Source organism: Triturus cristatus, chromosome 4_1 (genome assembly GCF_964204655.1).
Source record: "Triturus cristatus chromosome 4_1, aTriCri1.1, whole genome shotgun sequence".
NCBI classification, from domain to species: domain Eukaryota; kingdom Metazoa; phylum Chordata; class Amphibia; order Caudata; family Salamandridae; genus Triturus; species Triturus cristatus.
The window spans coordinates 225,370,885-225,384,626 of NC_140585.1; the positions used below are offsets into that span (position 1 = coordinate 225,370,885).

Below are 13,742 nucleotides of genomic sequence, written 5' to 3' on the forward strand. Positions count from 1 at the left end.
GAAGATTAAAGCTAACATTCCGGCTGTGCCCCAACCTACCCCTATGTGCTTTGTTACTTCCCCGCTTTCTTCCCTCGCCACTTTCCCCCCTATTTCTCTTGATCTATTCTACAACTACCTGCTCAAGGTTAAATCTGGTTCCCCTGCAGACTGTGCCCCGGCGCGCATCCTAAAAACTCTTTTCTCCGACTCTCCTGTCCCCCCCGCTCACTCTACTTAATTCTTCTTTGGCCTCTGGTTCTGTTCCTTTATCATTTAAATCCGCCGTTCTCCCCATTCTAAAAAAACCCGGTCTGGATCCCTCCCTCCCTGCTCATTTCCGACCCATCTCCCTTCTCCCCTATTTAGCTAAGATCCTCGAGACCCATGTCACCTCTTGCCTCTCCTCGTATATCGAGGATAATGGCCTTCTCGCTTCCCATCAGGCGGGCTTTCGCTCAGGTCACTCAACGGAGGCAGTGGTTCTCGCAGTTCTGGATGAACTCAAGGGGAAGGCCGATACCAACCTCCCCCAAGCCCTGGTCCTTCTCGATCTGTCCGCTGCGTTTGACACGGTTGACCATTCCATTCTTCTCGCCCGTGTCAGCGCAGCGGGCATTCAGGGCGCGGCCTTCTCCTGGCTAGCATCCTTCCTTCGGGATAGGTACCAGGCGGTTCATCTCTCCGGTTTCTCTGCCCCCCCCCCCGTCCGGTCACCTGTGGTGTTCCCCAGGGTTCCTCTCTTTCCCCCTTCTCTTTAATCTTTACATCTGTCCCCTTGTCACCTCTCTTCTTGAGCTGGGGGTCTCTGTGTATAACTACGCAGATGACCTCCAGCTCGTCTTTGATCTTTCCTCCGCTCCTGACTCTCTTCCTAAGTTCAGTTCCACCTTAATCTTCATTTCCGAGTGGATGAGCGCTAACCATCTTAAGCTCAACCCCGATAAGACGGAACTTGTCCTCACGGGTGGTTCATCTAACCCCTGGTCCCCAGCACACTGGCCCCCTTCTTTTGGTCCCCCCCTACGCCTTCTTCCTCTGTTCGCACCCTTGGCATCAAAGTTAGTTCTGACTTAACAATGCATAGTCAGATTAGCTCTGTTGTGTCTTCCTGCTTTCTTTCCCTCCGTCTCATCCGGAAAATCTCACGCTTTTTCACCACTGATGCACTTAAAACCATAGTCCTGGCTTTAGTCATCTATCGCCTCGACTATGGGAATGGCCTGTACGTGGGCATTCCTGCCTACGAGTCCCAACGTCTACAGGCCATTCAAAATCAAGCTGCCCGCCTCATTTTCTCCCTTCCCAAATTCTCTCACATTACTCCTGTTCTTAAATCTCTTCACTGGCTCCCTATCCGTTTCAGATCTCTTTTCAAACTAGCCTGCTTCGCTTTTCGAGCTCACTCCCGCTCTGCCCCTGCCTACATCACCTCCCTTATTTCATCCCATGCCACTAGTCGAACCCTCCGTTCTTCTTCTCTCTCTTTTGCACATCCCCCGTTTCCGCAAACACAGAACTGGTGGCACTCGCCTCTCCGTTTTGGCCCCCCAGTTCTGGAACAGCCTTCCACTTCATATTCGCTCCATCCCCATTTACACCCACTTTCGAAAAGCCCTCAAAACTTTTCTTTTCATTCAGGCTTTTTCTTCATAGGTCCCTCGGATCCCTTCTGTGAGCTCTGACCAGGTCCCCAGCGCCAGGAAGCCGCTTGGCCGCAGTGCGCTTTATTAAATATTTTTTCATTCATTCATTCATTCATTCATTCTAGTCCTCAGACGTTTTGCAGGCGGGCAGTGGACCTCTGTTGTGGGGGCACCGACGGCCTATCATCGGATTCGAATGAAATTGATGGAAGCAATCACGCAATCGTGGACGGCCCAGATCAGGGCCGTGGGCACAGAGGTGTCTTTCCTTCGCCAGGCTCTGCGGAAGGCAGTCGACCGCATTACGGAAGCAGAGACCAGGGTCTCGGCTGTCAAGGACTCCTTCACTGGGCTGCAGCAAAAGGTGGACAACCTGACCAGGCAATCGCAGGAGCTAGCGACTTGGGTCAAAGATGCGGAGGAACGAGCCTGCCGCAATAATCTGCACCCAGTGGGTTTTCTGGAGGGCTGCGAGGGGACCTCCATGGACAAGTTCATATCAGAGTGGCTGCGGGCGCTGCTGCCCCCAAAGACATGTTCTCCTGTTTCGTGGTTGAGAGGGCCAATCGTGCTCTGGCTAAGAAGCCGCCACCTGGGGAACGCCCGAGACCAGTGATAGCCCGACTCCTTAACTACGCTGACCGGGACGCCGTACTTCGATATGCCTGACTTTATAAAGATAAAATGGTCTTTGACTCCCACCCCATCATGGTCTTCCCCGATTACATTAAATTAGTGCAGCAACATCGGCAGTCTTTTGTGGCTGCCAAAAGACTACTGGAGCTGAATCTCTCCTATGCCTAGTTTCCAGCCCGCATGAAGGTGATATTTAATGACAAGACATTTGATACCCCAGAGGAGGTCTGTGTGGATTGATGACGTATTCTAAAACGTCACTCGCCACCTCCGGTGGACTCTGATTCTTCCCAGAGCTCTCATCGGAGTGGACGACGGGGCAGAGATGCGACTTCCGGCGAAACCGTTCCTGCTCCAATTGGCGCACCCCAGAGCCGACCGGTTTCGGATGATGAACTGCATCGGGACACAGTATTTTGTTTTCTCTAGGTTTCCTCCTTGGGGTGGGAAATGTCTAATGCCGCCCTTAGACATTGATCGGGCTCTGATGAGGGGGTCCTTATTACAGGCCCTGGAGGGACTGGACCGTGGCTTGCCCTGAACCTTTAGGGTTATGTTGGGGGGGGGGGTCCATTGGAGGGACCGCTTGGATCATCCTGTAGGAGGCTTGGGATGGGTTTCCACCGCGACAGATACTCCGTGTTACAGGAAGTATGGGGGTTGGGGCGGAGGGGGGGACGGGGACAGTTTTGTATTGAATGTTTCCGCACCATGCACATGTCCTATTGCTACACCCTACACGCATCAGATGCTGTTATTTTGTAGGCCACCTAGGAATGACTCACTTGACAGGTAACATACATACAGGGGAACTCAACATCCTCGCCTGGAATGTGCGGGACTTGCTTAGTAAAATCAAACGAGGGGCAGTGCTTCAGCAGGCGAAGAGGTATGCAGCTGACGTATTGTTGCTCCAGGAAACAACTCCTAGCCACGAAGGCCCCTTGCCTAGCTCGATACGGATACTCCACGGTATTCCATTCTGGCTTTACACAGGGTGCAAGGGGTACTGCCATTCTCATCCACCGTAGGGTGCCTCCAAATCACACGTCATTGTTGGACCAGGGGGGTTCGATTCAATGGTTTCGGGTACTTAGGCCAGTGAACAGATTACACTGGGTAGCGTGTACGCCCCTTGGTCAGACGTTTGATAATCTAACGCAACGGGGGGGGGGAATCTTCTGGGTGGCCTTGTGGTATTGGGGGGTGATTGGAATGATACTATGGGTCCACTAGATAGGTGGTGAGCCCGGCAACTGGATACACCCCCTGTTACATCCAAACCGAATATGCTTGTACATACTCTGGGATGGGTGGACACGTGGCGGGCCTTACACCCAACAGATGCTGGGTTTTCATACGAGTCTTTGGCTCACCCCACTCTTTCACACCTAGATTATTTATTCCTTCCACATAGTTATATGCACAGGGTGGCACATACATCTATTCTCCCCAGAGGTTTGTCGGATCAATCGCCGATCCAACTTAGATTGAGTCTGTCCACTAACAGGGCCCCCTATAGGTGGTGCATGTCCCCCTGGCTGCTTCAGGACGAGACATTCAGAAATGCTGAGTCAGGCGATTACCGATTACTTACGATACAATGCCGGGTCATGCCAGTCCCCAGTTATTTTGTGGGAAGCGTTTAAGCCCACGATTCGGGATGCGGACATAAGCTACCGCACCAGGGAAAAGCGTCGCCGCTTGGCCCAGGTGCACGACTTGGAGACCAGACAGGAAGAACTCCAATCCCGTATTGTGGGCAGCTGAGACCCCCCACGGCCCGCAGGAATCAGTTGCATGTGCAACAAATGCTCCATCAAGCCCACACAGACTGTGCCAAGGAGGCCTGGCTGGCCACCCAGCATAGGATCTACCAATGGGGTGATAAGTCTAGCCAAATGCTCCATAGGCTCTGCCAGGCTAGGGTGGCCCCGACGCAGATACCCCTTTTGCGGTCACCTTCAGGGGTTACATGTACATCCCCCGAGGAGGTTGTTCAGGCCTTTGCTGATTTTTATGCGGCTTTATATGAAGCACGGGAGGTTATTTCCGAACCCGTCATAGATGCCTTTCTAGTGGATATCCCTTCCCACCGCTTATCGGACAAATAGCGCAAGGCCTTAGAGGAGCCCATTGCGTTGGAGGAACTGCAGTTGGCTCTCTCCAGCATCCACCCTTGCCGTGCGCCGGGCCCGAACGGGTTCCCATGTGAATTTCTGCAGCCTCATCTAGAGACTCTGGGGCCTCATTTACTTGAGGTGATTCACGACGCCTCGGAGCAGCATATTCTCCCTCCGGACTGGAGACACGCGGAAGTTGTAGTGTTTCTAAAACTGGGCCGTCCACCGGATGACACGGGATCCTACCGCCCCATTTCTCTGCTAAACTTTGAGCCCAAACTGCTGGGGAAAATTCTGGTGTACCGCCTCTGCATCTGTATACAGTAGCTGGTACACCCTGACCAGTCTGGCTTCATGCCACAGCACTCCACTAGACAATATCAGACGAGTACATAACGCAGTGGCGGAGGCTCACCGTCTGGGACGTCCTGCTGCTGTTCTGTTGGCCGATATCGACAAGGTGTTTGATTCATTAAGTTGGACGTACCTTTAAGCTTTGAGGCGGTCAACTTGGGCCCCCAATTTCAGGCCTACTTGCAATTGCTTTATACAGACCTCACTGCATCGGTCTGAGTGGCTGGCCATTGCTCTGCCCCCTTCCCCATTAGGAGGGGCACACAGCAGGATGTCCGCTTTCCCCATTGCTGTTCGCACTGGCTATCGAGCCCCTGGTGGTGTGGGTCCACCTGGAACCTGGCTTACAGGGTCTGGAATGGTCTTCGGAGTGCTCAGATGGGATAGTGCTGAACGCTGATGCCTTGTTTTTCATGTCGGATCCTTGGTTCCCCGGGCCCCGAGTGCTGCAGATTCGGAGGGTTTTCGGGGAGCCATCCGGACTGTGCTAACCCTTCCTAATAAAAAATTTTCCGATTTGCAGGGACCAGCTGTCTCAGGCGTGGGCCTCGCGGCTGGTGGTCGTGGAGTCCGGCTTCCGGTACCTTGGGGTAGTAATTATACAATGCCGCCTCGAGGCTTGGTCGCGGAACATTGCGCCGCTGCTGCCTGCGGTTCGGGATGAGATAGTGTGGTCCCAGCTCCCTCTCTTGTATGGCAGATCGGCCATTTTCAAAATGGTGTCTTTGCCTCGCCTGCTCTATAGGCTGCAAAACTACCCCTTTTCAATTCCCCCGTCCTGGTTTCATCAAATGAATGCTCTACTCAATAGGTTTCTCTGGGGAGGTGGAGTGGTCTGGGTGGCACTTTCGACCTGTATTCAATCTACCTACTGCAGGGAGATAGCGGCAGCAGATGTACAGGCGTATTATCAGGCTTCGCATCTCCTGGTGGTACTGCTCGCAATCCGACCCAGCTTATGCTGTGGAATGCCTCTTCATGGCCAAAACCCCACTACTTCACTTTTTGTACAGTTCCTCGCCTCCGACGGACCTCCCCCAGGCATCTAGGACGACCATTCAGATTTGGAGGCGAGCGGTTCAACAGATGAGAGATGGTGGGGCAAGCTCACTGGGGCTAGGCCTCTGGCACGGCACACACCTGCGGCTTTGGTGGGTTTTTGCAGGTGGGATGACATTGGGATCTGTGTTGAGGGACGTTATGCGGGGATCCACACTCAAATCCTCTCATTACCTACAGGCCGATTACGACCTCCACAAAACGCAATTTCACAGATCTTTGCAACTGCGACATGCTCAATCCCCTTTGATAAGAGACATCACAAATCCGCAGGTGCTGGCATGGTGCATTCCTGCCGACCCCCGTTTGATACTCCTACACAGTACCGAAGACATCGGGGGAGGGGGCGGGGGGGAGAACAGATATAAACAGCGTTTATTGTTTCTAGGGCTTACACTAGCGAAACGCGACATTGCACAACACTGTAAGGCAACACTCCCACCCAGCATTGGTACCTGGAAAAAAACAATGGATAGGTGCCTGTCCACTGAAGTTGCAGTATTTCAGGCTAGGGGTTGTCCGCAAAAACACAAAGATCTGGGCAAGATGGGCCGCGTATTGTGGCATAAACCTGTCACTTCAGGGGTCAGGGGCTACCTCTGATCCAATAGATAGGTTGGTTGTGAGCAATTCACCGATATAAGACAATGGTGTAGCGTGGACGTAAAAGTGGCAAGATTGCAATACAATTACATGATAAGGTAATGATGTATGGTGCGTGGTTGGGGGAAGGGGTGGGAGGTTAGGGTCTGCTGTTCCGCAGACTTCTTTGGGGACGATATATGGTGCCTTGCTAATGTATATTGTTTTCTTACATGCTTGATGCTCGCTGGGCTTGCCCATATGGTACCTTGAAAACCAATAACATTTGTTAAAAAAAAAAAAACACATTGGCTAACTGAACACCCTACAGTTGTAATCCCCGCAAGTTTTTTTTCAATGAAACAGGAAGTTGCACAATCAGTACCAGAGGTTACTAAACATGTAACAAAAATATAAATACAGAGTTCATGCTCATACAACACAAGCAACAGCTCCAGGCACTTCAATCTACTCAAAGAACATCCAATATAAGAGAAAGCTGTAAGAATACATCGAGGCATTTGATGAACTTCTGACGGCAAAACTTTAACACCAAAGTTTGCTATTCTACAAATATACTTTTCCTGCTTAGCTGCTATATTTCAATTATAGATTAGGGTACAATATTACGCATTTTGTTGGTTTGATCTTCTTTACACGTTGAATGGAGGCCTGGCGATCAGCAATGCCATCTGAAGGATTATTTTGCAATGGCAAGAAAATTGAGTGGATAAAGTGAAAATGAAGGTATAAATTAAGTGTTAGAGGGTGGGACAAAAACACTACAGAGGTGATAAGGCAAGCATAATTTATTATGGGAGGAGGGAGATTGAGAGTCCCACTAACAAAATGCCACAAGGGAAAGGAATGTTTAATATAAAAATAAATAAAGTTAAAAGTAAAAATATAAAGTTGCATTGGGAGGCGTGGCAAACTGCCGGAGCGCAGAAGCCGTGGAGGCACTGGCCTGACCGCAAGGCTGCGGACTCTATGTGGCGCAGGCGCGCCACCTATACCTCCAGTGACAAGAGGCCATCCTCCAGCTGCAGCGTCGAGCAATGTAGAGGGGACCCTGATCGTGCAGCGGCGGAGTGTCACCCAAAGATAGGCAAGCCCGGGAAATGCCAACAGACAAGAGCAATTCCCCCGGAAGGGTCGATGTGACCGACTTTGGGGCTGTGGTGTGCTGAGACACCGGTATGGTGCTGAGCAGTCTGGGACCCCCTGCTGGAACTATCGTTGGGCGTGGAGGCTCTAATGACCCCCAGTGACGCTCGTGATACAGCCAGACACTGGGAACACCGCGGCTGGACTGCTGGTGCATGAAGGCCTACCGGGTGTGAAGTTGCAGGGTGTGCCTTGGGTACATACATAAAATCTGACATTGAGAGGCCGTGGAGGGCGCGGGATACAACACAAGGCGGGATTAGCTCCCGTAAATACAGAGGCACAGAACTGTTGCTAGTGAACACTCCCGGAGCGACGCAGTCCTCCAAAGGAGGAAAACAGTCTGGCCACGTGGGAGTTACCCCGGTAGGCGGCGGTGAGTACCCCAACTCAAGTCTGGGGCCCTGAGCGAGGTAATGGCGACCAACAAAAGGGGGAAGTGGTTCGCATCAGCCCAAGATGGATACATTCTTGTGGCAGAAAGCACAGGAGGGTGGAACGTTGTGCCCTGGCTCGGAAGAGGAGGCACAAGCAAGGCAGACAGAACAGGAATCCCACACAACGTAATGGCAGCAATTACTAGCATGCGCACCTCCTTGGAGGGACGACTAGACTCCTATGGACACAGTCATGCAGGGAGGCAGATTTGGGGGGGGGGGGGGGGGGGGGGAGGGAGAGGAGGGATGCAGAATGGTTAGTTAAATGGTTTATGCGCAGCAACAAAACATCACTATGGTCACCTCCAAGGCTGGATACATGGCAACAAACCTTAAACACGCCAGGGACACCGGGGCCTACGAGTAGAGGGAGCACGGGCCACAAGAGAGATCGCTCTATCCCATCCTGTTAATGACAGGAGACATTGGGTGCGGGGTGGGCACTTCTGGGAGGAAGGGGCGGCAGCGTCTTTCCAAATACTCTCCTGGAATGTTAATGGTCTTGGAGACAACCTCGAGAGATAGGGCTCCAATATATTAAACGGCAGGCCCCAGAGGTGGTACTACTTCAGGAGACTCACTTGATCGGAACACTTGCGAGGTGCCCAATAGGTGGGGATATAAGCTCATAGTACACTCAGTGTTCACGTCGGGCTCTAGAGGGGTTGGGATACTGCTACGCAAACAATTTCCCTTCACGGTGACAGACACGGTGACAGACATACACTGATCCAAAGGGCAGATTTGCAGGGATGACTGGGTACTGGGAGGGGAGGAGAGTGAATGTCCTGTCTGCATATTTACCCCCCGCTCTACATAACATTGCCCTTCCTGAAACGAGTAAAATGATTCTTCAATTTCCCTTGGGGGCATTGGTAGTAGGGGGGGGGGCTAGTATATCACCCTCAATGATCAGCTAGACAGGCTCCCGCCTAAGACCACCACACGTACATGCAGTACCATGGCTGAATTCCTGATGACCCTGGCCTTAAGAGATGTGTGGAGCAAATATCACCATGATACGCAACAATTCACGTTCCACTCCGGGGCACACAACAGTTAATCCCGGATTGATCACATACTTACGACAACAGTAGGCAACCTACATTTCTCAGAAGTCAGCCACCTAGCTAGAGGTATCTCAGACCACGCTCCACTGTGGGACAAATACAGCCCAAGCAAGAAGTTTATAAAGCGATCCATTTCCATAAGCCCCTGGTACTTAACTACCCCACACATTGGAAAGGACATTGTAAAAACCACCGACTACTATTTTAAAGGAAATAATGCGGTCGTAAAGGGGAAGGCACTCTCCCTCACGGCTGGATATAGGAAAGAGAAAAAGGTTAAGTTAGAGGTAATGGAGCGGGAGAGATTGGCTCTGTAGCGATCCCCAGCCTCCTTGCTAGATGAAGACACCCAGAATTTGCTTGCAATGAAGCGCCAAGAATGAAAAAACCTGGTGGCGGAAACAGCAAATAGTAAACTCCAAGCGACACAAAGTTTATGAACTTGGAGAGAAGGAGGGTAAGCTACTTGCCTGGCTCGACAAGAGACAAGGAGATGGGTCAAGGCCATAAGGGATTGGGGGTGGGGGGGCTGCGGGATCCACAGGACATTGCAGAGGCCTTCGCAGACCATTGACTATTACGCAAGTCTCTACTCCCAGAAGCATACGGAACGATCGAAGAGTCTCTGGACTTGTTGCAAGATGTCTAGATCCCAGTCCTCCAGGAAGAGGACAGGAAACAGCTTGGAGAAGTAGATCTCACCGCAGAGGAGGTGGTGGCCGCCATACAGAGTATACAATAAGGTATGGCCGCGGGGCCTCATGGTATCCCCATCAAGCTCCTCAAGCTGGCTGCCACAAAGCTAGCACAAGATAGGCAATTAAAAATTGGATGACCTACTTAGATCAAAGGCTAGAGGGGAGGCATGCAGTCTTCACTTGCAGGTTTATCAGCAGAGCTGCCAGCGTATAACGAGAATAGTAGGCTTTGCTATTATTCTGAACTTAAGCCTTATTATTCAAACATGTACATGGGTGAAAACCATTTACGAAACTCAAATTAGTTTCCTTTGTGCTAAAATTAGCTTAGTGAATAGAAGTAGAAGAATGGGGGTAGGATTGCTGTACGGTCATACAACAGATGATGGAATTTTTTCTGTTTTTTCACTCTTGGGTAAACGTTACAGCTACCATTCTGTTACAGCTCATATTGTGTGTATACTAGGATATTAAAATTCATCTTTAAAATAGATCCATCGTTTCCTAGTGTTCGAGTGCGCTTCTCTGCACCGGAGTTGAGGATTTCATGCATCCAGCAATCCACCTACCTCTCCAGACACATAGAAGTGTCCCTGTTACTCCCCACATCATTCAGGGGTCGACAACCTTTTCTCTATTAAGAGCTACTAACGTTCAATGAAATTTTTCATGAACTGCTAACCTACATTATCAGAGTTATGATATTGACCACTTAAGACAATATTCCATATGTGGCCATTGCATGCAGGATTACTAGCAGTGACCAAATTGCATCTGGCAAAGTCACCACCAATAACCTCAAACAAGCATTTGCAATGCAATAGGACTTGCATTTACGCGAGACCTATTGCATTGCAAACGGGTGGAAAGGGGCAGGGGGGCACGAAGGCATGAACAGGAGTGCTGTGAGGGGCGAGAAGGCATAGACTGCAGAAAGAGAGGGGGGGGGGGGGGAGAAGACACAGGGAGAAAATAGTGTTCGAAGTAAAGGGGCCAGTAGCCATGTAAGGCTACAAATGACGACATGGCCGTCATACGGAGGGACTAACAGGCCGGGGAGTGGGCGTGGCTTCTCTCCCATACTCAACCACCCCAGATCAACCCCAGAGCAGCGCTTGCGCGCTGGCTCAGGGCTCGACCTAAAAAGCAGTAGACCTGTTTAATTGTAGTGCCCCTTGGCACCTAGGAAAGAAAATCAGTAATAAGACTCCAGTGCAGCACAAATTACCACTTAACTATCCGACAGATATATTTTTCATTGGCTCAGACTGCACATAGGGGAGCTACTCACAGGTACCTGGGGAGCTACCAGTAAGTTCCTTGCAGAACTCTATTCTAGAGTATCTGCAGTACCAGGTGGTCAACAGAACAAAAGCACCAGGAAGATACTTCTATAAATAATTGAGGCATTCTAGAACCAGAAATGATGCTCCTTTGTGTAGCAATGAGACGTCAGTAGTGACTTGACTCAGAGCAATATTACAATAAAACCTGTTGCATATAGAATCCAAATACATGCTTTAGAGTGGCAAGACGTATTAATGTGCAATAGTGAGATGCCTCTAAGCTCAATGGTCACTGGTTGCATTTCTACACTGGTTGACTATCTACAAGTAGGACAAACATGGTTAATGTTTGCGAGGGAGAAACATTACATCCCGGCAAAACAGTGTTTGTTATATTTAGAAAATAGCAAGAACCATACAGGTCACTGGAATAGCTGAACAGTTAATCTCCACTGAGGCAACCACAGTACATGTATCGTCAGTGCCAACCGTCACCAGCCCTACCAACTATCATTTCAACCCAGCGGGTAGATTGCACCATAGGTAAGGAGGGAGAAGGCTTGTACTGACAAGGGAAATTTATAAAGGCGACTGGATAATCTAGCTACACGTTTATTAAAAGTATCTTCCAGAAAAGGAGGCCACAGTTCAACATGGGAGACTTTAAATGTTATTTTAAGTATTTTTGGTGCACCGGCAGAGCAATTTAGGCAGACTGAGAACAAAATAAGTGAACAAAAGTGCAAACTGGTAGACACTGCCCCAGAGCTCAGACACTCACTACAAACACAGACTTGACATGGGATGCTACGGTCCATCCTCCAGTGAGGGGAGAAAGTTCTGCTCACCTGCACTGGTCCCCGTAGGCGCAGCACCCTCGCTGGTAGTACCTGCAGCTCATTGTGGGATGACTGCTATAAAGATCGTGGGAGTAACGGCAGTTGTCACCTTCTACGCAAACTCCATGTATGAAATACCTTCATGAAGGAAGAAATGGTTTAAACTTTAGCCTCCTTAGAAGTGGAATCAAGTAATACATCAAAAACCCAAATGAACTGGCCAAACAGTTACTAAAGCTTAAACCAAGTGATAGAACAAGTTTCAAATTGCCTAAAAAAGTGTACTGTACAAAAAGAATGCATGCTAAATGACAATGTTAACAGGTTTAAGCTTTAGAGGAACGGGTACATGTCGGCTCCATGCCCATGCTTGTGCTTGAATGTGACACGATTATCTTGCAAGCATCAATTAAAACTGTTAATGACATTCAAGAAGGATTTTCGGTCTGAGTGCTTCACTAGTGATGTTGCTTTTTCTCTACTCTGAGCCCCATAACCCACTTAATAAACTTCCATCCTCCATTTCTTATCACATCGATTCCAGAAATACATGTTAAAAAAACTACTACTACTTATTAACATTTCTCCAGCACTATTTTCAGATTGAATTGAATATGGTATAAAGCATTTCACAAGGCAGCAGGGGTAGCCAGACTTAATGGAGCCCTCAGAGCTGCTAGATAACCAGCTGCTGAAGCGTTTATGTAGTTCTGGGCACTATCTGCGGTTCAAGGGGCAAGCAGGGCCATTTAAACAACAAGCATTGGCAAAGCCAACCAGTCTCGCCATTGTGGCCTGTTGGCTTTGCCAATGGTGTTTAGCCACACTACCCAGCATAAAGAGTGGCTAAGTTACACTCCTCCCCCCCCCCCCCCCCCCCCCTCGAAAAAGAACCTTTGCTATGGTGACCTGCATCATTTTGTAGGACCGCACACCACATATGCACACACTTACAAAATGATTTTTTTTAATTACCAATGCGTGTTGGTTAGGTAACTAAAGAGAATAAAAGACATAACGGTTTAAAAACAGTGAGGGACTAACAAGCCTCATAATGAATGGGAAGCTAGCATTTACCAAGGACGATGACCCCAGCAAATGAAAAGTATGGGCGGAGAGAAGGCGAGGCTTGCACAGCATACTCTACTACTGCATGCTTCGCAGAGCGAGCAGCCGCTAGGCTCGACCGAAAAAGGGATTGAAGTGAGCCGCGGCCTTTGGGAAGAAACAGAAGCAACGTGGGTTGCGATGGGGGCTGAACGGAAGCAGTGGGTGGCCTGTAGCCACACAGTGTACCATGGAAGCAACAAGGGGAAGGGTGGTGCGGTGAGCGCAGAGGCAACACAGGGAAGGGTGGTGGGAGGAGTGTGAATGCAACAAGGGGTTGGGTGGGGGGGGATGGATACAAAAGCAACACAGAGAAGGCCGCAGGTACGTAAAAGGGGAGAGGAGGTAACCTTAAGGCTAGAGCTGCCGACTTTGGAGCTGGGGAAACGGTTTCAATCCTCTGCATCTGCTCAGTATCCTGTGATTCTGGGCAAATCACTTAATCACCCCGCGCCTACCAAAAAATGAATGTGTCCTTGTGTAACCTAACTGGTGCTCATGTAATGCGCTCCAATACTTTCAGGTAGAGTTTGCGCTATATAGACACATGCAAATAAAAATAAAAAATCTATTAAAAAAAAAAGCAACAGAGAGCCTGGGAGGAGGGTGTGAATCCATTCCATGCAAAATTAACTTAGGAGCGTGCATCTCAAAAAGTCAACATCTGCTTTTGCTGATGCTGTACTGTTGGACATTACTAGTACACAACTTGCATGAACTCTTCTGCTGAACTAACAGGTACACTAGAATGCCCTGTGA

General features: G+C 49.8%; 1 protein-coding gene across 2 annotated transcripts in view; it reads right to left on the reverse strand.

The window, feature by feature from the left end:
- The window catches only part of MKRN1 (makorin ring finger protein 1), a 114,151-nt gene that overhangs the window by 86,805 nt on the left and 13,604 nt on the right, over positions 1–13,742 (reverse strand). For both annotated transcript variants that reach the window (XM_085651913.1, XM_085651911.1), the window contains exon 2: positions 11,886–12,014. In XM_085651913.1, the coding sequence (XP_085508039.1) occupies positions 11,886–12,014 (129 nt within the window). The remainder of the gene's footprint in view (positions 1–11,885; positions 12,015–13,742) is intronic.